Here is a 22,534-nt window from a genome sequence, read left to right on the forward strand (position 1 = left end):
GATTCCTTTTCCCCTCAGCTGGAGAGAAGGGGATCATACCTGAGGTTCTGCCTTTATTCACAACCAAACCCCTCCAGCCTGCAGCAGAGCTGTGCTGAGCCTTCCAAGGAACTGGGGTGTATCCAAACGTTTTCCTCATCTCTAGGCTCACTCCTTTGTGAGCTGCACCTCCAGTTTTTGGCAGTGAAGGGCCTGAAAAGCTGGCTCTTGTCACTGCTTGCTTGATTTGTTATGGGAAGACAGTGATTTGCCTTGGATTTACTGCAGAACTTTCTACTAAATAACCACAACTGGAGAAGTTTGCTCTGTGCAAATTTAACTTTTTTTCCCTCCTCTCCAACCCTCAATAACAGGTCTGAAAGGTTTATTAAGCAAATAAGTAAAAATCCCTGCACAGTGAATTCCATTTCCCACCAGGTGTTTGTGCAGCCAATCCCCTGCCAAAGTGAACAGGTCAGGTATTGCAGGGCAGAGAAAAACAAAGCATGGTTTTGTTTACAGGCTTTCACATCAGGATGTGGGCAGGGAGAATTGTGATTCTCTCTGTGAGGGGAAAATGAACTGTATTTCTGCCCTGCCAGGAAGGAATTGGATGTTGTTCTGTTGAGGTGCTTTCCTCAGGTGCTGCAGTGACAGGGAGGTAGAAATGCAAATGTTTTCCATGCAGAAGGACTTTGTCTGTGTTTGGAGGCTCTCTTGGATGGGGTCTCTCATTTGTATTAAATCAATGGCTGCATTTTTAATATTAGGATATGCTCCACAGTGGAGATTTAGTTGTGGGAGGATTGACCTGGCCTGAGGTGGTCAATCACAGGCCTGTGGTGTTCACGTGTAAATCCTGCTCAGGACTTCAAGGAGCTCTCAAATCACAGGATGAGGGAGTGATTTTGTTGGGAAAGGACCCTAAAGCTCTTCCAGTTCCACTCCCCTGGTTCCTTCAGCCCAGATCTCACTCTCTGCTAAGGTAGGGCCTTGCCTGGAGCCTGGGTTAAGTGATGGCTTGTGGCAGGACCAGCTCTTTATTTAACACTTGGAAGATGAAGTTCTTGTCTATTTTCTCCTTCCTTCCTTATGCATGAAGCTTTCCCAGCAATATTAATATTTTACTGTTGAAGAGTCTTGCTGATAAATTAAGATCAAGGCTCAAGGAATGAGCTTTAAAACCCACTAAGTGACAATTAATTATTAGATGTAGGCTTCCAAGGGAGTTTTGATGTGTTACAGAAATCAATGAAGTTCTGCCTAAAGGCTCAGGAAGCTGAGAGGAAGGAAGTAGAAGGTAGATACAGCTTTCTCCTTCAGAAAGGACCATGTTGTGGTACTGTTTGAAAAATATGTTTCTGAGCAACATCCCTGAGACTGTGAGCACAGTTTTATCCAAAATGAATAGGGAAGGTAATAATCTCTGTCCCTGAATATTTTACTCTCCTATTTCCTTCTCAAGTATTAGGAGCTCTATTTTGTATTTGAACCTCTGTGTGTGTGGGATTTAATATTTTAATTCATTTTTCTTTGGAGGCACCTTTTATTTTCTGTGATGTTGCTCAGGTCAGAACTAGTCTGTTTATGTGCAGGAGCAGCCAGACTCCTCTCTCTGTTTGTGAAGAGCAGTTTGGCGAGTCAGAATGGCTGGTTTCACTAGTGAAACTGACAGTTGGTGGGGAAACTCAAACTGGGAGCATTTCCATTAACTTTTCTGTGGCTTTGGCACAAAAGAGGCTTGGATGTGAAATAGGCTCAGTGTTGTCAAGACAAAATGTCCTCTGCTGGTTTTTGTTTGTTGTTTATCCATAACTCCTTCAATAAAAGCCATAAAGGACTGACAGATTACAACTTGCATGAAATATCCAAGTAATTATTTCCACTTTGATGCATCTTTATGCAGACATGAAACAATAAATACCCATAAAGTCTCAGCAGTGACACTCACACAGCAGGGGAGTCACCACTTGTTACGTGCCAGGATTTGCTTCTCCTGCCTATGACTTTATGCCAGTATCGGGAACTCCTGCCCAGGGCTTAGCTGTGCGTGGAAGTAGCTGGAAGCCAGACTTCCATGGGCTACTGCTGGAGGGGGTTGTGGGACAGAGGGAGCAGGCTTTTCCTGCAGGCCTTTGTTTTGGCTGAATTTTGGTGGTGCAGGTGGCTCCTCTGCTCTGTGAACTCCTGGGGGCTCTCCCTGAGCTCTCCCAAGCAGTGGCACTCCAGGCACTGGAATGGTTATTGTTGGTTTGGTTAACACTGGTTTGGTTATTGTGAGGTTATTGTGCACTCATTAAACATTTGGGCTTAAAGCCTGGAGTCACTCTTGGATGAGATTTCACACTCTGGCTGTTAAAATATCCTTGGGAATTTTATTGTGTCAGTGGGAGAAATCTGGTGTGCTGAGGGGTGTTCATTTTCCAGTTTACTGTCCTAAGTTACTGATGGAAAGAGGGATGAGATGCAGGACTACAGGGAAGCAGGAATTGCTCTGTGGCACTTGGCTCAGTTCAGTCCAGCAGGTGCGTGGCTGTGCCCTAGTGTTTGAGATGATGCCTGGCTCTAACTGGCTGTAATTCCTTGTCTTCCAACAGAGAGAGCAGGAGCTGGAGGAAGGAGCTGCTGGAGCTGGGAAGAAGGAAGAGGCTGAGAGGAGAGAGATGATCACCCCGGCCCTGAGGGAGGCACTCACAAAACAAGGTGGGGCACAGCTCAGAATCTTGGTGCTGACTTGGCACAGAGCAGTGGGAGGGGGGGCTCTGTGTGGGAAAGGGCCGCCCTGGGGACCTTGTGGCAGGCCCAAAACACAGACAGGACACCAAGAATGGCTGGGCCTGGAAGGGCCTCTGGAGATCTCCCAGTCCAACAGCACCAAGGCAGAGGCCCCCAGAGCAGGAATGTGTCTGAGGGGGTTTGGGATTGCCATAGAGAGAGACTCTGGGCCTGCCCTGGGCAGCTGTTCCAGAGCTCTGTCGCTCTGGGAAGAGGTTCTTCCTCATGTGGAGGTGGAATTTTTTGTGGTTTAGTTCATGGCCATTGCTCCTCATCCTGTCACTGGCACCATCCTCTGATACCCCTCTGGGGATATTTTATCGATTGATGGGATCCTTCTCAGCCTGCCCTTCTCCAGACTGACCAAGCCCAGCTCCCACAGTCTCCTGACCAGGGAGATGCTCCAGACCCCTTCCTTGTGGCCTCCACTGGACCCTCTCCAATAAGCTCCTGGTCTTGAGCTGTGGAGCCCAGAACTGGACACAGCTCTGCAGAGATGCCTCACCTGGGCTGAGCAGAGGGGCAGGATCACTCCCTGACTTGCTGGGAATGCTCTTCCTGATGCCTGTGCTGGCTCCTCATGTAGTGCCTGGAGCCCCCAGGGTTTGATGTACCTGCTGGGGCAGCTTGAGAGAGGTGCCAGTGGTCACACACTCTGCGGCTCCCACAGTGTAGGTTTGTCACGGAATATTTAAAGATCAGCTTTGCATCTGTTTTGCATCTTAGTCCCTTGCTTTTATCTCAGTTTCAAACTCTGATTTGTTGCTAAAACACTGTTTCCAGAAAAGGAAGTAGTTCAAACTAATTTTAACCATCCACTAGCTGTTTAGATCAGCAGCTCTCCAACGAGAGCAGTTGTAGTGGATTTAATGTCTTTTTTTAAAACAAAGGACCAGCATGAGGAGAGCAAGTCTGGGCCCTGCAGTTCAAGAGCCTCAGCTGGGAGTGGCAGAGCCAGGAGGAGATAATGGGAGCTTCCTTTTGCTGCTCACATGGAGACTAAAGGGAGTTTAGTCTGATTTCTTTTCTCTCTTGAGGTGGAGTGTGCTTGGTTTGCTGCTAAATCAATATTATAATGACATTGTTAAGGTTGGAAAAGGTCTTTAAGATCGTCAAGTTCAACCACCAACACCACGCCCATGTTCAGCACCAAGGCATGACTCAAATACCACATCCTCACATTTATTTGGCACTTCAGGCATGGGGGTTCCCCCACTGCCCTGGAGCTCCTGAGAGTTCTCCAGTGTCACTGAGAGCTGAGCTCTGGGGTATGGCACATCCTGGGCAGGTCCAGCTGTGCCCCCCAGCCCTGCTGCTCTTTGGCCTGAGCTTTGCAGTGCCTGCAGTGTTCTGCCCAGCTGTGGCTGCCAGCTTTGCTCACTGGGTTTGCATCAGCCCTGGCACAGCTGGGAAGCAAAGAGCCATTCTTTAACTGTGTGAGGAAAGACTCAAGGGCTCAGCAAGGACTAGCAGAGACTTTGCCTTCTCGTCGTGGCCCTCAGGGAGCTGCTGCTGGCTGGGACCAGTGCAGCCTTGGAGCAGTCCGTATTACAGCCTCAGTCCCAAAGGCTGTGGTGTGGTGGTAGTTACTTTGGTTTTGTTTGTCCTGCATTTGACTTTGTGTTGTTTATATTTTACTTTGTTTTGTGTTTAAGGTGGCAGCCTTTTGTTTTTATTTATTCATTTATTTAGTTACTACTAAAGGAAATGGGGGATGGGGGCAGTGCTCTGTGCTGGCCCTGTGCTCTCTGTGGTGGTTGGAGCATTTCCCCTTGGCTCAGTCTCACTGTTCCCTGCTGGTTTGGGTTTGGGTGTGAATGGAAACGTGCTTTTGTACAAAGTGGCCATTTGCAAAATAAAGCACTGCTGGAGGGAAGGTCACCTTCCTACCATAATTCTTTTGACTCGAAGGCTCCCCAGAGAGCTCTGATTTCCTTGTGACACTCCAGGGACAGGAATTCATTATCCCAGTAAGTGGGTCCATATTTCTCCCTTCTTGCAGTGCTCATGGTAGTGCCAGTGTTGGAACCACTGATAGGATCAGCTTACATAAAGCTGCACTTTCAAAGACCCTAAACTGCTGTGTCCTTACAGCCCAGATGCCTCTCCCAGCTCTCCCTCCTCTGCTGCTCACCAAATTCTTCAGTGGTCACTCAGCTGTGAAAAAGAGAAGCTGCGTTTTTTTTTTTTTTTTAATGTCATATAACATTTTTTCCTGTAAATAACACACCAGGAAAGCTTCATGGCTACAAAAATAAAACAATTCCCTTCTTCCCTCAGCATCATTCCCCCTAAAATAACAAGTGCAGTGTAGTCAAAAGATTATCTCATTTATTTTGCACCAACCGGTTTCTTTGGGTGTAGGCTCAGTGTCTTTTCAAGAGTATCCCTGAGGGCATAATTAGCCCAGGAGAAGGAAAATGAGTGTTAGTGCTTCAGGGAGAGCTGTTCTTTGATACGGCAGTTGCATAACAGAGATTTTCCTTGGCAAAGCATCTCCTTAGACCATGGTGGTGCTCACTGTGGATTCACCTTCAAAGCAATTTACCTTCCTGGAGGTAAAAGGAACAGTGCTTAAGCAAAGGTTTTTATTTTAGCCCTGGCATTGAATATTGGCTAAATTTAGCCTCCCCATTGGGTTGCAGAGGTGTGAGCCCTTGGAGCTGCCTGCTTGCAGATGCCTTGATAACAGGTACTCAGCAAGAGCTGCTTTTGAAAGTCCCAGCCAGAGACAACACAATTCCAATTCCATCAGTGCCCGGCCCTGCCTGAAACACCACCACAGCACTAAGGCTTTGGTGAGTGCAGTGGGGGAGAGGCTGGCAGTGCTTGTGTGTTGGTTTGCAGTGCTCCTGGTAGTGCTTCAGTCATTCTGTATTCAGGTAGCCTGAAAGAAATGAACTGAAAATAGAAACAAACTTTCCATGTTCACATTTCCTGTGGTGCTTAGTGAATACAGCCCAATTTTGGGGTTGCTTATAAATTTTTGACACAATCACTTCTGAGCTGAAAGTTGCTTTTGCTTGGCCTGGGTGCCAGGAGGATTTGGTATAGGGTGAAGGACTGGTGAGCCTTTCCAGTGTTCCTGATTTCTCAGGAAGTGCATTTAAATCCATGGTGAGCTTTAGAGAGTGTCTCAAGCTGCTGTTTCAATAGGAAAGATGAAAGCAGAAAACCACAGTGGGGTTTTCTTTTTCTGTAAAACAAACAAAAACCAAAACACCATTCTGTGTGTCAGGGAGGGTTAGGCTGAATATCAGGAAAGGTTCTTTCCCCAGAGGGTGCTGGGTGCTGACTCCCCAGGGAATGGGCACGGCCCTGAGGCTGCTGGAACTCCAGGAGCTCCCAGAGATGCACAGGGTGGGATTGTTGAGGTGTCTGTGCAGGGCCAGGGGCTGGATTGATGATCCCTGTGGTCCCATCCAGACAGGCTGTTCATGACTCAGGGACTGACCGTGACTTTGTGCTCTGCTGGGGTTGGTGCCATCATTAGTCACAGCTGCCCCTGGATTTGCCAAATATTTTATTGACGCTGATGGTCTGAATGAAGCCAACCACGTCCTGCTGGATGCTGGCAGCTAGGAGAGGGGTTGTTCACTGCCTGCCTGAGCTATTTGCAGCTCAGACATGATGTGTCTCAGTGCTGGCCACCTCCATCAGCCCTGTCACATCACAGGGGTTGTTCAGCAGCCCCAGGTCGTCTCTGACGAACTTCCCTTAATGGGGCAAGAATGGAACAGGAGCAATGAGCCCAGAGCCCTGAGAGCTGGGTGTTTGCTGAAGAGGCTCCAATAGGGAATGGCTTCTCACTGCCAGAGGGCAGGGACAGATGAGATATTGGGAAGGAATTGTTCCCTGGGAGGGTGGGCAGGCCCTGGCACAGGGTGCCCAGAGAAGCCTTGGATCCCTGTGAATGTCCAAGGCCAGGCTGGACACTGGGGCTTGGAGCAGTCTGGGATAGTGGAAGGTGTCTCTGCCCATGGCAGGGGTGGCACTGGATGGGCTTTATCCCGTCAGGTCAGACCACTTCGAGATTTCTGAAGCTGCTTATGCTGTGTTTCTGCCATGCTCTTTGCTTTGCTCGCTCCTGCTGTAACAGGACCAGACAAATCCCTGCTCTCCCTGCCCGGCAGCACAGTGGGAATGGGTTAATGATGCCAAAGGCTGACCCTGCTGACATTGGATAAATTATTCTGTCCCATAAGGACAGTTTTGCTGCAGTTCAGTTGGTTCTGTCCTTACTGGTTAAGGAAGGCTACAATTTAGCCCCAGGGTTCCCAGCACACCTCTATTTTACTTGTCTCCAAAGACCAGTGGTGCATTAAGAGACAGCTCTTATTTGAAATAGTCTGGGCTTCAGTAGCCACTTAAACTGTTGTGCTCTGACTTTGTGCTGCAGCTGAAGCTGTGCTTTGGCCTGTGGCTTTTAGTGGGGAAGGGCAGGCAAGAGGCTGACTTCAGAAAAATACTGAAGGCTGGGTTTTCAAGTGCTCCCAGCCTGGAGTTGAGATTTTTAAAAGCTTTGATGGCTTTTGCTGCCCTTCTTGGGCTGAGGTTCCCAGTGCCTGCAGCTCTTGTGTCCAGCTCAGCCTGGCTCTCTGTGCTGAGCCATTGGAGTGTCCAGCATGGGGAAATGGGATCTTAAGCCATGGCACAGACACATGACAGAGATCCCAGGGTTTGGGATCTGATAGACTTTGGGAGGAACTCCAGGTGGCACTAGCAGCCCGCTGCTGACTCTGAGATTGGTGACACTGCTGCAGTCCCCAGAATGTGCCACAGAAATCCAATACTGGCTGTGGGCAGATTAAAAAATAACTTTGCTAACTAACAAATTACTTGTGGCGAGCAGAATAAATACAGTGACCAAACCCAGGCACAGAGAAGATTTGATCAATTCCTTAGGAAATGTCTGTAAATAAAGGGCAAACGTGGACGTAAAAGGAAAGAGTCCAGGCAGCAGAAGATGCTTAAGCCCCACTGTGTGAGAGCTGCCAGGAGCTGGTGGAGAGCTGACTGCAATTCTGATGTGGTGGCACAGCTGTAGCACCTGGGCAGGAGCAGAGGAGATGAGATCATCACATTTAGAGGGCTGATTTTTCTCTCATGTGTTACCAGACCTGGTAGAATAACCCCATGTGTAACAGAGGAAAATAAAAATAAACACATTTATAACTGAGGTGCATCCTTTTTTGGTTTGTTTTAGATTCTGGCAGGGCTTTGGGGGAGTATTGGGCTTTGAAATTAAGTCTAAGCTGGAACAAAGTACAGGATATGTTCAGGCAAGGGTAAAATTTGCTGTCCTTTCTTCGTAATGTGACACTCGCTGCACACAAAGGGACAGTTCAGACAACTGGAAATGTGTGGGAAAGAATGTGCCCTGAATGACTGAAAAATATCTCAGGAAAACAGAAAAGAGATGCAGCTCACAGCAGTCAGCAGTTCTGTCTGTTACCTTTTGGGTTTGTTCTGGGTGGTTCAGGAGGAGATTTGTGCAGGTGGAACCTCCCATCCCACACTTCAGCCAAAGCTGACCCTGAGGTACAGCTCTTGAAAATGCCAAGTGCTTGCAGATATATTGAGTTTTTCTGTGAGTAAAGAATTGCAGAATCCCAGACTAGTTTTGGTTGGAAAGGATCTTAAAGCCCATCTCATCCCACCCCTGCCATGGGCAGGGACACCTTCCCCTGTCCCAGGCTGCTCCAAGCCCCAGTGTCCAGTCTGGCCTTGGACACTCACAGGGATCCAGGGGCAGCCACAGTTTCTCTGGGCACCCTGTGCCAGGGCCTGCCCACCCTCCCAGGGAATAATTCCTTCCCAATACCCCATCTGTCCCTGCCCTCTGGCAGTGGGAAGCCAGTCCTCATGGGAATGGCTAAATCACCAGTTGGATTGGTTGATCTTTGAGGTCCCTTCCAAACCCAAACCAGTCCATGATCCCTTTTTGAGAATGTTCTGTCTTAGTGATGCTTTTGGGCAAAAGAGCCAGATAACAGCGGACTCTGCTTCATCCTCTCTGGTGTTGATGCAGGTGAGAATAGCAGTGGTCCCTTATGCTGTTTCTGGGAAAGGCATAATTTGACAGGAAATGATGCCTTTGGCTATGGGAGGATTTATATTCCTGTGCTTCAGAGGGAAAGGTGCTTTGGATTAAAAGAAACATCTGGGTCTAAGGGAAAAGCCAGGTTTTGAGGATCCTTGAGGTCTCTTACAATTGATCACCTGTGGAGGCTGGAATTTGTGGTAGCTCCTGGCACTGCCACCCCTTGCCAGTCTCATTTTCCTGGCTCTAGGTTGCCTGTGCAGCAACTGAATCCCTTTCACTGCCCCCAGGAGGCTTTTACTGCGTCTTAAAAATGTTCAAGATGTTTGTGTTGTGTACAGTGAGAGGGATCTGAGGCAGCTGAGAGGCCAAACCTCCCAACCCTTTGGGAGGGACAGGATTTGTATTAATGAGGGACAGTCCTGCAATCCCTTCCCCTGTCCCACTCCTGCTTTCAGCTCATGGAGAAATCCTTCCCAAATCATGAGCTTTTTGTACATTTTAAAAGACTTTTTTCAAACAAAGACACAATCTAAAATAGGTCTTGATGGACCTGGTAAAAATTTCTTCAGAGTTGAGCAGTTCTAGGAATGAACCTGGAGGTATCTCTTGTAATGCTTGAGCAATCTGAAAAATTCCACTTCCCAGACTCCCCTTCTTTCGAGATTTGTATAAAATACTGATATAATCTGAACAGGTTTCCCCTCACCAGGGAAATTTCTTCTTGTTGTTGTTATTATTATCATTACTATTATTATTATTACTAATATTTTTAATTTCCAATATTCTTTTTCTTTTGAGGGTGACTCAAGTACAGCACTTGTGTTTCAGTGTGGATAATGGTCCTTACAGGTGGGGGGCATGGATCCTGCTGTGTCACTGACTTTCAGCTCTGGCCCTGTTAAACTGTACTCCTTCAGAACTGCAGGAAATTGGGAATTCTTTCCCTGTAAACCTTCTGATAGTGTGAGACTGCCGTGAGCTGCAGCTCTAGCAGATAATCACTGCCTCAGAGCAGTGATTTTATTGCAGGAGAGTTCTGGATAGCCCCACACAGAGGTGTCAGTTGTACTTTGCTCCTCTCAGGGCAGCCTTCTGACAGCCAGCAGACTTTGGGAGGCACAATGAGGCCTTGGAGTTGCTTTTCCCAGCTCCCAATGCCTGCACTCCTGGGGAAGGATGGCTTGGTCTTCTCCCCATGGTTTTTGGAGCTTTTTCAATTATGGATCTCCTCCTTTCTTTCAGTATTGGATCTTTTGCTTTGGAATTTTGGGTCAAAGCAAACTTTTGGTGGTGCAGAGATCTGAACCAGGAGGTGTCAGCCAGGCAGGGATTGTCCCCTGTGCTGGCACTGCCAGGGCACTTCCAGTCCTGGGGTCAGTTCTGGGCCGTCAGGACAATGCAGACCCTGAGGGGCTGGAGCATATCCAGGGAAGGGAACAGAGCTGGGAAGGGACTGGAGCCCCAGGGGCAGCTGAGGGAGCTGGAAAAGGGGCTGAGCCTGGAGAAAAGGAGGCTCAGGGAGGACCTTGTGGCTCTGCACAACTCCCTGACAGGAGGGGACAGCCGGGGGGGTCGGGCTCTGCTCCCAGGGAACAGGGACAGGAGGAGAGGGAACGGCCTCAGGCTGGGCCAGGGGAGGCTCGGGGTGAACATCAGGAAGAATTTCCTCATGGAAAAAGGTGGTCAGGCATTGGAAGGGGCTTCCCAGGGAGGTTTGGAGTCCCCATCCCTGGAGGTGTCCAAGGAAGGCCTGGACATGGCACTCAGTGCTCTGAGCTGGCACAAGGTGGGGATTGGGCACAGCTGGGACTTGATGACCTTGGAAGTTTTTTCTAACTTCAAGATTTCAGTGTGTGTGGGTTTTGTTCTGGACATTTTTCCACTTGGGCATAGTCTGCAATCCTGGAAGGCTGCTCAGCTCGGCTCTTAGAGATGTTCAGAGAGTGCAGGTGGTGCAACACCGCTCCTGATAGGGACAGTTGTGCTTGTAGAAATTCAGCTGATCATCTCTGCTCTTAAGAATAACAGAATTCCTCAGTTATGGACATAATTCATCCATGTCCAGGAGCTTGGAAAGATTGGATGTGTGTCTGGTGCTGGTAAACTAGCAAACCACACCTCGAGCACCTGGATACTGAAATCTTTTCTGGGAATACAGACAGCAGTGTCCTGGCTCAGTGCTGAGAGTTCAGCTGGGTTCCTCCATGAGTTCTTTGAGTTTCAGAGAAGGGACTTTTGAGTTTTTATTTCCAGGATGGAGTGGAAATACTGCAATGTGGTTTAAAGAGCTGAGCACAGTCCTGCCCAGCCTCTAGAACAATCAGGAGCTGTGACTTTGGCCATCTCTTCAGTTCCATGTCCCTCTGTGCTCTATTAAACTCCAGTTGGCCTGTCAGGGTGAGCAATCACCACATGTTCCTCAGCCTGGTGTTACTGCCTGATAACACTCATTTCACCCCAAAGGTTGTTTAAAAACCTAATTCACGTCTATAAAAGTGACATTTAATTTCAGCAAAGTTTGGCAAGCTTCTAGGTCATCTACAATTTATCATCTAGAGCAGGATCAACTCATACCCAGCCTTCAGATGAGGTGTTCTTTCCTTTAGAGTTGAGAGCTGAGCTGATTACTGTGAGCCTGCTTATAATTGAAGGAATCCTTTGCATATTAGACTGTGGAAATAATAAATAGATTGGTTTGTTCAGCTTTAGTGTCTGAAGGTACACAGGGCTGGGGAGCAGCAGGTTCCATCAAACACTGGATTGTTTGGAAGGTGCTGTATCCAAATATCCACTTAGAGTTATTGGTCACGAGTCACAGCCCTAAAAAGCAAGGGGGGAATGTGTTCACAGGGACTCCTGGTACCCAAAGCTCCAGACTTGGGGCCATCAGGAGGATTGGATTCCAGCACCATTGGACTTGGCAGAGCCACAGGGAACGTTGTGGCAAAGCTGATGGAATATTGGAGCTGGCCTGAGCTTCCAGAATGGAGGCTCAGCAGGAGCTGAAGTGTGGGAACAGGGCTGGAGACCCTCAGGCTGGCTTTGATCACATTTTTTCACATGTTTAATTGGAACCTTTGCAGTAAGGATGTGCCTGTCCCTCTGTGCTAGCATTGCTGAGGTCACACCTCAATCCTGGTGTCAGTTCTGGGCCCTCACTGCAGAGAGGACATTGAGGGGCTGGAGCATGGCCAGGGAAGGTAACAGAGCTGGGAAGGGGCTGGAGCCCCAGGAGCAGTTGAGGGAGCTGGGAAAGGGGCTCAGCCTGGAGAAAAGGAGGCTCAAGGGGGACCTTGTGGCTCTGCACAACTCCCTGACAGGAGGGGACAGCCGGGGGGTCGGGCTCTGCTCCCAGGGAACAAGGACAGGAGGAGAGGGAACGGCCTCAGGCTGGGCCAGGGGAGGCTCAGGGTGGACATCAGAAAGACTTTCCTCATGGAAAGGGCTGCCCAGGGCAGCGGTGGAGTCCCCATCCCAGAAGGGGTTTTACAGCTCTGTGGATGTGGCACCTGGGGATATGGGGCACTGGTGGGGAACGTTTGTCTCGATTATCTCAGAGAGGTTTCCCAGCCAGAACAGTTCTGTGGTTCTGGGATACTCCTAGTTTATTGCTTAACCTTTTTGTCCTTTCTTTTGGCTCAGACTGCTCTGCTGCCTCCTTCCTAGCAGTGCATCCAGTGCTGAAGAAAGGCTTTGCAGTGTTGTGGAGTCTCTGTCCTCCTCCAGCAGGGGTGGAACAAGTGTCCAGCCTTGGTCTCTGGTATTTTCTCTCATTCCCAAGTGTCAGAAGCATGGCATGGCCAGCACCCAGTGCTGGGTGACCACACTCCCAATTCCCCACATGGTGCTGGACCCCAGTTCTGTGGCTTTAGGAGTTCTGCACATCTCTGATGCTCCCTACTGTCCCCACAGCTGGGAATCCTGGCAGTGACAGAGATGAGTAACCCCTTCTCATCCCCAAAGCTGCCTGGTATTTGTAAGACTGTTTTGATGTTGAACATGTACAATTTTCTGGGCCTTTAAAGGAAGCTGTGGGTGCTCCAGATGGTGGAAGTTGATTTAAGGAACTTAAGAGAAAATGCTGGAGCTCTGGAGCTTGGCACCTTGCTCAGTTCAGCTGCTTCCTCTCTTCCCTCAAACAACTCAATAGCAGATCTGGGTGGGCATGTCCTATTTCCAATGTAATTTTTCTGCAAAACCCATTTGAAAGCAGCCATTTTGCTGTTACTGACAAGTGATCTGTGAGAAAATAATCTTATATGACTGCTGGTGCAGGATTTGGAGAAATGGGAAAAATAAGACTTGGGCTGTGCAAGGTGACAGCAGCAGAGTGTGCCTTAGACAGCTGTATTAGGAGGAGGAGGAATGCAGCACTTTTTCAGCTCTCATCCACAAATCCTGTAAGGACACACAGTTTAGCAGGGCAGGGAGGTCTCAGCTGAGATTAGACCTTGCTGGACAAGCTGTTTGCAGAGAAAAGCTGCAAAAAGAGGCAAGACAGAGCCGGGGCAGGGAGGTATTGGGTTCCAGGCATGTGCAGCTCTATGTGTGTGGAACCTGCCCCTGGAACCTGCACCAGCATCTTCTGGGTCTCAGCCAGCCTGAGGTAAAGGTGTCCCCAAGACTGCACGTGCCTTTGAGGCCTGTCTTAGAAGGGCTGTCACAGAATTCCAGGATGGTTTGGGCTGGAAGGGACCTTAAAGGGACAGTGCAGGGACACCTTCCAGTATCCCAGGCTGCTCCAAGCCCTGTCCAGCCTGGCCTTGGATACTTCCAGGGATCCAGGGGCAGCCACAGCTGCTCTGGGCACCCTGTGCCAGGGCCTGCCCATTCTCCCAGGGAACAATTCCTTCCCAATATCCCATCTATTCCTGCCCTCTGGCAGTGGGAAGCCATTTCCCCTTGTCCTGTCCCTCCATCCCTTGTCCCATGTCCCTCTCCAGCTTTCTTGCAGCAGAGGTCACTCTGCCTGTATATTTCCAGTGTGAGGAGATGGATCAAACACCATCAGGTGGAGTGGGCAGAGGAGCCTGGGCAGGTCCCTGCTGGGTTTGAATGGCAGGAGCAGAGCATTGTTTGATTCCCTGGTAGCCCTGTCTGTGTGCACACAGTTTAATTTCTGCCTGCTGCAGCTGGTGTGGCATCTGCTGCTCCTGGCTGGCTCAGTGTCCTTGCAGGTGTGAGGGACTTTTGGATGCAGTTGCTCTTGCTGGGATCTTGCTGTGCCAAAGCTGCTCAGGGACAGATGAGCAGGGCAGGGCACTTGTGCTGCTGCTCTGTGGAGGAGCTGAAGGCCAGTTTGCTGAACCGAAGGCTTTTTCCCTGTTAAGTTTGTGCTGGTTGGCAGGAAGAAGACTTGACAGCTAAGTTTGATGTTTTTCCTTCTCTTGAAAGTGTTAATAAGAGCAGCAGTCTGCAGTAGGCAGCTGAGAGGTGCTGGGTTTGGGAACAGCCAGACCAGTGACGTACGAATGCCACTGTGAGGGACACAGTGAGGCGTCTCAAATCCCTCTTATTTTTATGCTGATTTTGAAGGGACTTTTAATCCTTTGGACATATTGGCCTCTAAGCACTTCTCTCAAAGAGGAATATAACCCCACTCCAGCAGTTTGGGTAATAATAGCACTTAGTGCTTAACGAACGTGCAATTAATCCTCCTGGACCCATTGGAATGGAATTGTGTTGATCTTGGCTGGGGAATGAGGAGCTGATCTGAGCTCAGCTTTCCTTTGGATGTGGAGGATCAGCTCCCTCACCGTGGCTGCCCCAGAACCAGTGGAGTGGAATTGATGAAGCTCAAGTAGGGTTCAGGCTGAGCCCTGGTTGTGTTCCCCTCCTGTGCCCTCCCAGCTGCAGTGGGAATCAGCTCCTGTCCTGCAGGCTGGGACAGGGGTCCTGGGTTCTGAGTAGGAGGCTGTTCTGGGGTCATGGCCTGGGGCCAGGGAGATGCTCCTGGTTTCCTGTCCTGTTCCTTGGGTTTCTGAGCTGTCCCACAGCCTGTGTTGGCCAGCCTCTGCCATCCAGTCCATGCAGGAGTCCCCTGGGCACCCTGATTCAAACCAGACTCAGCAGTATTGGTACATGTCCCACTAAAAGAAACCATTTCCAGTTGGCTGAGGTCCCTGGGGTGGCACTGCCATTGCTGGGGGTGTCACCTTGGGCCCAGTGGGGAAGAGCAGCATTGGGTCCATGGCGTCAGTCACTTTGGGTACCACTTGGTATATTTTTGTATATCAATTCTTGCAGACTAAACTCAATTGTTTGATGATCTGTGCTTTGTTTTCAGGTTATAAACTCATTGGGACCCATTCTGGAGTGAAGCTCTGCCGATGGACAAAGGTATGCTCTGTCTCCTTTTCTCATTTCATAAGTAAAAACAAAGCTAGAGGCTTGCTCAGGTATTCCAATTTCCTGATGAAATGTCATTTAAAAATGTGGTGTTATTTGCACAAATCCAAATTCCATCTTCCAAGCTGTAACCTTGCATTTCCTGCTATTAAAATCCCTCTGCAAAGAGTGAGAATACAGTTGTGGCACAGAGCTGGGAACATCCTTTTCTGGTTTTTCCTGTTGTTCTGCTGCTAAAACATCTTCTGCCTACTGAAATCCATGTGAGGGAAAGGTGGGAAGGTTGTTTCCCTGGTGTGAGGTTGTGGAGCAGGGATAGAACTCAGCCATTGCCATACCTGAACAGGCACATGAGGCTGTTTGAAACCCCTTCCTGGGGGTGAGTTGTTACAGTCAGGGCTCCCCTGGTTCTCAGCATTTATCAGATCAGATTTCCATGGGAGATGTTGTTTGATTTCACTGTTAATGATTTCCCTGCTCTGTGGGGTGTGTGTGGATGTGGCTGTGTACAATGCCTGTGGGTACAAGCACAACTGTGTGACGCAGCTTCCTTCCAGCCCTCCACATGGCTCTTGGAGGAGCTGGAACTCAGTAGCTTTTCAAGCAATTTCCAGACTTAAAAACATTCCCAACAGAGGTACAGAGCCCTGGAGGGCAAACTGCAGCCCCTTAATGGTGGACGTGGTTTCAGCTGTCCTTGGCAGGTCACTCTGGAGCTCGCAAGTCTCAAATGTTGTACATTTGGGGAGCAACATTGATCAGAGAATCATTAAGGATGGAAAAACCCTTTGAGATCATCAAGTCCAACCATTCTCCAGCACTGCCAAGGCCACCACTGACCCATGTCCCCAAGTGCCACATCCACAGGGCTGTAAAACCCATCCAGGGATGGGGACTCCACCACTGCCCTGGGCAGCTGTGCCAAGAGCTGAGCATCCCTTCAGTGAAGGAATTTTCCTCAATACCCTGAGCCTCCCCTGGCCCAGCCTGAGGCCGTTCCCTCTCCTCCTGTCCCTGTTCCCTGGGAGCAGAGCCCGACCCCCCCGGCTGTCCCCTCCTGTCAGGGAGTTGTGCAGAGCCACAAGGTCCTCCCTGAGCCTCCTTTTCTCCAGGCTGAGCCCCTTTCCCAGCTCCCTCAGCTACTCCTGGTGCTCCAGACCCTTCACCCACCATGTTGCAACTTCCTGCACCCTTGAGCATCCCTGGATGGGAACCTCTGCAATCAGCACCTTGTTAAGATGGCAGCACATCTGTAATTCCTGTGCTGTGGCAGTGATCAGTCCTTGCTATCTGAGCTCTCCTTTGCTGCATGATTAACTTTTTTTATTTTTGAAAGAGCCCTTTGGATGCCATCCCAGGGTGGGCTGCAGAGAGTTTTCATTGCAGTGCCTGGCGTCAGTGAACTGTTTCATCAAGAGCCTTGTTCTCCTGAGCAGCATTGAAAGCCCACCCTGGGCTGTCAGGAGTGCTGTAGCATTCATTGATCCCACTGCTGCTCTGCTAGTCACCCATTTCTCTCTTCTATCATTTTTAGTGGCAGACATGATCACAAAATGTTTAAAGAAAAACTTTCAAACCTCAATGTTGTGACTGAGAAAGCCAGAGAACCTATTTTTATGAAAGACCCAGACTTTAATGCAGCACAGTAAAGCCGTTTCACAAAATAAATAGCAGCTCTGTGTGCTTAGATGGGCCCACACTATTTTTGGCTTAAGCAGGAATTGAATGTAAAGTCTTGTAATAAATTGAGCTGAAATTGGTTCCAGGCAGTGGCTTTGCCTCAGGTTCACACCAGTGTGTGAGAGTCTTCAGGAGCCTTTGTGGAGATTGGTATCAGAGGAAAGCAGGAGCAGGGCTGGCAGGATCAGTATTAAGTAGAGTTTCACAGAGGCATCTCAGATGGAAAAGATTGGGTTCTGTCAAATTCCAGAGAAAAACAGAAATCCTATTTGTTTCAGGAAGGGTTTGTTTGCCTTAGGAAAAGCCAAATATATAACTTGCTCTCCTGAATTTGCGAATCTCCTGAAGTCTCTATCATTTGAAGGATGGGTAGAATCAACAGCATTTTCCATGTCATTTATTCTTCTACCTGTACAACCAGCTAGATATTAGCTGTAGGTTTTTCCGTGCTGCTCCTTTCTGTTGGATCACCAGGACTCTTCAGGAAGAGGAAGGCAGATTACAAGCTGCTGTGTTATATTTCAGATTGCCTCTTGAGAGTAGTAAAGTTTCTTTCTCATTTTTTATTATTTGACTGAGCTAATGAAAGACAGCCTTTTCTGCAAGAAGCCTGCACGTTAAATAGGAGTTGAATCCTGTTGGGAAAGCTGCTGTGGCTGTGCTGGGAAGGGAAGGGAAGTGCAGCATCCTGCTGGAGCCACTGTCGGCTGTGAATGAGGGTTTATAAGGTCAGGACATTTATTTAATTTAGTGCTGCAAGAAATACTCTGCCAGATAAATGAAAAGAATGGAGTGTTCAGTAGGACAGCCTTGAAATGGATCCTTGTTGCTCCTGAGTGAGCTTTTCCAGGAACACTTCCTGCAGCTCAAGAGGCTTCACCTGCTCTTCATGGGCTGAGTCTGAAAAGCTGCAGGAGAGCACATTGTTGTGCTGGGGTCTGCCAGAGAAGGGACTGAGTAGTTTAAAGTTCTTTCTCCTCTAACACAGGAATGAGTTTGACCTCCTAAATGTGGTCAAGCTGCATGCAAAGAGTCACATTTTATAGAGAGCTGGGAATTTCTCAGGGCAGGTGGCACTGGTGTCCCTCAGCCCTGCTCAGGGCATTGCTGGACTTGGAACTGAAGTCACAGGTGGCTGAAGGGAGCAGATCCACAGCTGTGCCCTCAGTTTGGCTCCAGAGGGGGTGTTTGGCTCTTGTGGTTTGTGGGTGGGGGTGTGTGTGTGTGTTCCCCTGTCCTCAGTTTGGCCGCAGATGGGTTTTTAACTCTGGTGCTGTGTTTCCCTACCCTCAGTCGATGCTGCGGGGCCGCGGGGGCTGCTACAAGCACACCTTCTATGGCATTGAGAGCCACCGCTGCATGGAGGCCACCCCCAGCCTGGCCTGTGCCAACAAGTGTGTCTTCTGCTGGAGGTAAGGCACCCAGGGCTTTGGCCAGGGTGGGGGCTCTGTGGGACACAGCCAGCTGTCCCTGAGCCAGCTGTGCTCTGAGGAGTTTGGGCTGGGTGTGTTGTGTGAATGCCCCCATGTGCTGAGCAGTGGCAGTGTCTTTGGAAACGGGACCATTTTCCATATTTAAAGTAGCTTCACCCCCACCAATTCCATTGCTCTAAACAAGTGAAAAGCGGTCACTCATTAGCTGTTGCCTCCCTAAAACAGCAGCTGATAAATCCTAGAATCACTGAAGTAGAAAGAGTCATTGAGGATCATCCAGTCCAAACTGTGCCTGATCCCCACCTTGTCACCAGCGCAGAGCACTGAGTGCCACCTCCAGCCCTTCCTTGGGCATCTCCAGGGATGATAAACCTCCATGGGCAGCCCCTTCCAGTTGTTGACAATGCTTTCCATGGGGAAATTCCTCCTGATGTCCAGCCTGAGGCCGTTCCCTCTCCTCCTGTCCCTGTTCCCTGGGAGCAGAGCCTGACCCCCCTGGCTGTCCCCTCCTGTCAGGGAGTTGTGTAGAGCCACAAGGTGCCCCCTGAGCCTCCTTTTCTCCAGGCTGGACAACCTGTCCTCAACTCAATGACTTCCCGTTGGTCAGGAAAGTATCCCCTTTCCTCAGAGACTGACTTGGTGGTGAATTCCTGAAGGAAAGGAACTGTGCTGGATCCAAGCTGCTCTAGCACTTCTCACTCACTCCTGCCTGGGCTTCCAAGGGAGGTGTGTGCCAGGCTGGGGGAGTGCAGGGTGGGATTGGGAAGAGAGGCTGAGGCTCCGCAGAAATGCCAGCAGTGACGTGAGAGCGCCTGGAGTGGGAGGACAGGGAGGTTGTGTTTTGAGCTCTTTTGTTTTCCACCCTGCTAAATCATCCCATGGGAGCTGTACTTCTTCTGGGACTTACACCTTACCCCAGGCTGCCAATACCCATTCCATCCCCCAGACTGGGAGATGGTGGTCCAGCATCCCAGTGAGTATTCCCTGAGCAGCCTGAGCCAGTGGAAGGTATCTCTGCCATGGCAGGGGGTGGAATGACATGGGCTTGAAGGTCCCTTCCCACCCAAACCATTCTGGGATTCTGTGATAATATTTCCATGCAAAACCAGCCAAATTCCTCTGGGTGCCTCTTTCTGTCTTTCATAGTTGTCACGTTTTAATAATGCAGATATTTCATGGGAGCATTTAAAGGACTGCCCTAACTTGTAGGGCTCTTGAAAGCTGTCTCCTATGTTAAATATGAGCATTGGACACTGAGCATCTTGTGCAGTTTGCATTTGGGAGTCTGTTCCAAAGTGTTCCTTGGTGCTCTGGATGGGCTTTCCTCATACCCTGGCTGTGAAGGAGGCAGCAAGTGGCACCTTTAATGTGCAGCTTCTGCTCTGCTTCAGAGCAGGGCAGTGACCGGGAAGGAAAACCTTCTGCTCATGTCTGTTTTCCATGTGGTGTGCGTGGAGTCCTGCAATGGGACTGTGCTGGGAGGGACATTGCCCTGCCTGTGCTTGTCCCTCTGTCCCCACACACAAGGTACATCCTAAAGAGCAAACAAGAATGTGGTCAGGATGAGGGGCTTTGTTCCCAGCATTGCTCCACAGAGCATTTCCCAGTTTCTCTTCTAAATGCCCTCATTCAGGACTTTTTGGCAGCAGCCTGGATGTGGAATAGGTTGAACCAGAGTAATCCAGAAAGTGTGAACTGGAGAGTGCAGAAAATGATAAATGAGATAGTACAGATTTATCAATAATTGATAAACCAGTCCATTAGTATAGAGACCCAGAGAAGGTGGCACTGTTCCTCATATGTCTAACTCATCATGCTGTCACTGTCACCTGTCACTTCAGAGGCATCTGGCAGCAGCAGCCTGATGACGACTGCTACAGTGCTGATTTTCCTGATGGCTACAACCTGAATCACTGAGTGGAAGGAAACAGCTTCCCAGGGCATTGAGCTCAGAGGGTTTAGCATTGGTTCGTTTATTTCCCTGCTGTGGATGAGGTGGGTGGCAGGTGTTGGACTCTCCCATATGGAATGCAGCTGGCTGTCTTCAGGCCTCTCCAGGAAACTGGAAGGTTCAAGTTGGAAAATGTAAGGCTCAGTTTGAGGCTCATCCCAGGACCTTAAGCTTGACTTAAACCATAAGCACTACTGAAAGAAGATTTCTTTTTGGGGATTTTCCCAGCTCCTGTGCCTGGGCTGCTGCAGCCTTCCTGTAGCTGTGAGAGGGATCTTCCCTCCCTCCATGCCACACCAAATCCCTGCTGATCCTGTGCCAGCCCAGCTCCCAAGCCCTGCAGTCAGGCCTATCTGTATTTTTTGTTTTATCTCCCACACCTTGCAGGTTGTTCAGCATGTGAGACTGAAGTGGAACTGCAGGCTCTGGTGGCTGGGCAGGATAAACAAGGCAGCTCCTGAGCAGCAGGCGCCATCTGTGCTGGTGCAGACATGTGAAATCCCAGTTCTGATCTGCTGCTGGCAGAATGTTTTTCATACAGGTTTTGTGTTGGGCTCCTCAGCTCTACATGCTGCCTTGCAGATAAGGCTGCTGGGATTCTTTCTTCTTGATCTCTTCTTTCAGGATGTTGACATTTATAGATTCTGCCAAGGTTTCCAACTGCACAACCACGGCGCTCTCCCCAGATGGCTGTAGGAAAGGCCAAGGAACCTGTTTATTCTCTCTTCCTCAGTTTGGCAAGAAATGCTGCAATTCAGCTGCTTTCCCTGGGAATTGGATATCACTGGAGTTGGCTGGTCCTGACTGACACATTTTGTCCCCAGCCCAGTAATCATGGAATCACAGAATGGTTTGGGTTGAGGCATTAAAGGGCATCAGTTCCAGCCCCTGCTGTGGGCAGGTCACCTCCACTAGAGCACATGGTTGGATCCAGTATCCAAACACCCTCAGAAAGTTCAGGGTTATTGTCAGAGATGTGGCTTCACTCTGCACTAGATGCTCTCCTTGTCCCCCTTGTCCCTGAGAGCATTCACACTGCCAGGCCCCCTCACTGGCTTGTGCTTCCCTGCCTGTCCCCTTCAGAGAGGTTGGGGATGCAGGATTATGTGGCAGCTTTTTGTGGGGACAGGAAAAGCAGACTGGGAGATGGGAGCAGCTGGAGCTGGGCCAGGGCAGGGTCAGGCTGGAGATCAGGGAAAGGTTCTTCCCCCAGAGGGTGCTGAGCACTGCCCAGGCTCCTCAGGGAATGGGCACAGCCTGAGGCTGCCACAGCTCCAGGAGCTCCCAGGGATGCCCAGGGTGGGATTGTTGGGGTGTCTGTGCAGAGGCAGGGGTTGAACTGGGTGATCCCTGTGGTCCCTTCCATCTCAGGATATTCCATGATTCTCCAAGGTGGATCATTTGGTGTCCTCCCAGGCAGCACTGAGGCTGTTCTATCAAAATCATTGAGGGGGACACCCCACAGCTTAATTACTGCAACATCCCCAGTCATAATCCTGTCCTCCAAGGGAGTCTGTCACTCTCCATCCCTGCTCCCAGCTGTTCTCACTGGGACTGTGTCTCTTTCGCTTAATTGCCTAAATGGAAATGTGCAAGTGACCAAATCTTTTAATCAATTAGAGCAAGTGTGGGTTCGGAGTTCTGTGACATCTCCCTGCAGCACAGGAACCAGGCAGACCTGATTTGATGAGGGTTTTTGGCTCAATGTCCAAAGCCTAATCAATTATTGTGGAGACATGGAACAGCTAAATAAGATTTAAATTAATAGGGTTTATTACTTTTGCATCTGAGGAGGAGGCAAACCAGACAGAGTGAAATATCCTGTGAAGAAATTGGCTCGTATTTCTTCTGATGTAACTTTAATGCTTATACCTGTGCTTGGAGGTTTGAGGTTTTGCTTGTAGACAGCAACTGAAGTTGTGTTCAGACACTAAATCAGTGGGTGGCCAAAAGCCAGGCATCACAGTAAACCCTGCAAAATACAGAGATTAAAAATTAATAATCTCTCATAGGAGAAGTACTTAAGGTCTTTAAAAAGTTAAGAAGAAACTGAAAACAGATGAAAACAAAAGCTTCTTCTCAGTAACTAACTTGATTCTAGAGGATAAATTCTTTCCCCAGGGAAATGGGGAGTATTGATATCAAAGGGGTGGACACTGAAGGTTTGGAACACCTGGAAGCTGAGCCTGAAAGCTCGGAGAGTCTCTGTGTTCTCCTGGACTTGGACTTCTTGGAGGTCCTGGGGCTTATTACAGTCAGCTCCCAAATTTATGGCCTCAGTAGTGAATATAAACAGATTATGGGCTGTGAAATGTCCGTGCT

The 22,534-nt window shown here is 49.3% G+C and overlaps 1 protein-coding gene across 3 annotated transcripts in view; it reads left to right on the forward strand.

The window, feature by feature from the left end:
- The window catches only part of LOC310917294 (S-adenosyl-L-methionine-dependent tRNA 4-demethylwyosine synthase TYW1-like), a 90,215-nt gene that overhangs the window by 14,792 nt on the left and 52,889 nt on the right, over positions 1-22,534 (forward strand). For all 3 annotated transcript variants that reach the window (XM_083875400.1, XM_083875402.1, XM_083875401.1), the window contains 3 exons: positions 2,577-2,682; positions 15,087-15,139; positions 18,122-18,240. In XM_083875400.1, the coding sequence (XP_083731526.1) occupies positions 2,577-2,682; positions 15,087-15,139; positions 18,122-18,240 (278 nt within the window). The remainder of the gene's footprint in view (positions 1-2,576; positions 2,683-15,086; positions 15,140-18,121; positions 18,241-22,534) is intronic.

This window comes from Zosterops lateralis (genome assembly GCF_965231275.1).
Source record: "Zosterops lateralis genome assembly, chromosome: 19".
Taxonomy (NCBI): domain Eukaryota; kingdom Metazoa; phylum Chordata; class Aves; order Passeriformes; family Zosteropidae; genus Zosterops; species Zosterops lateralis.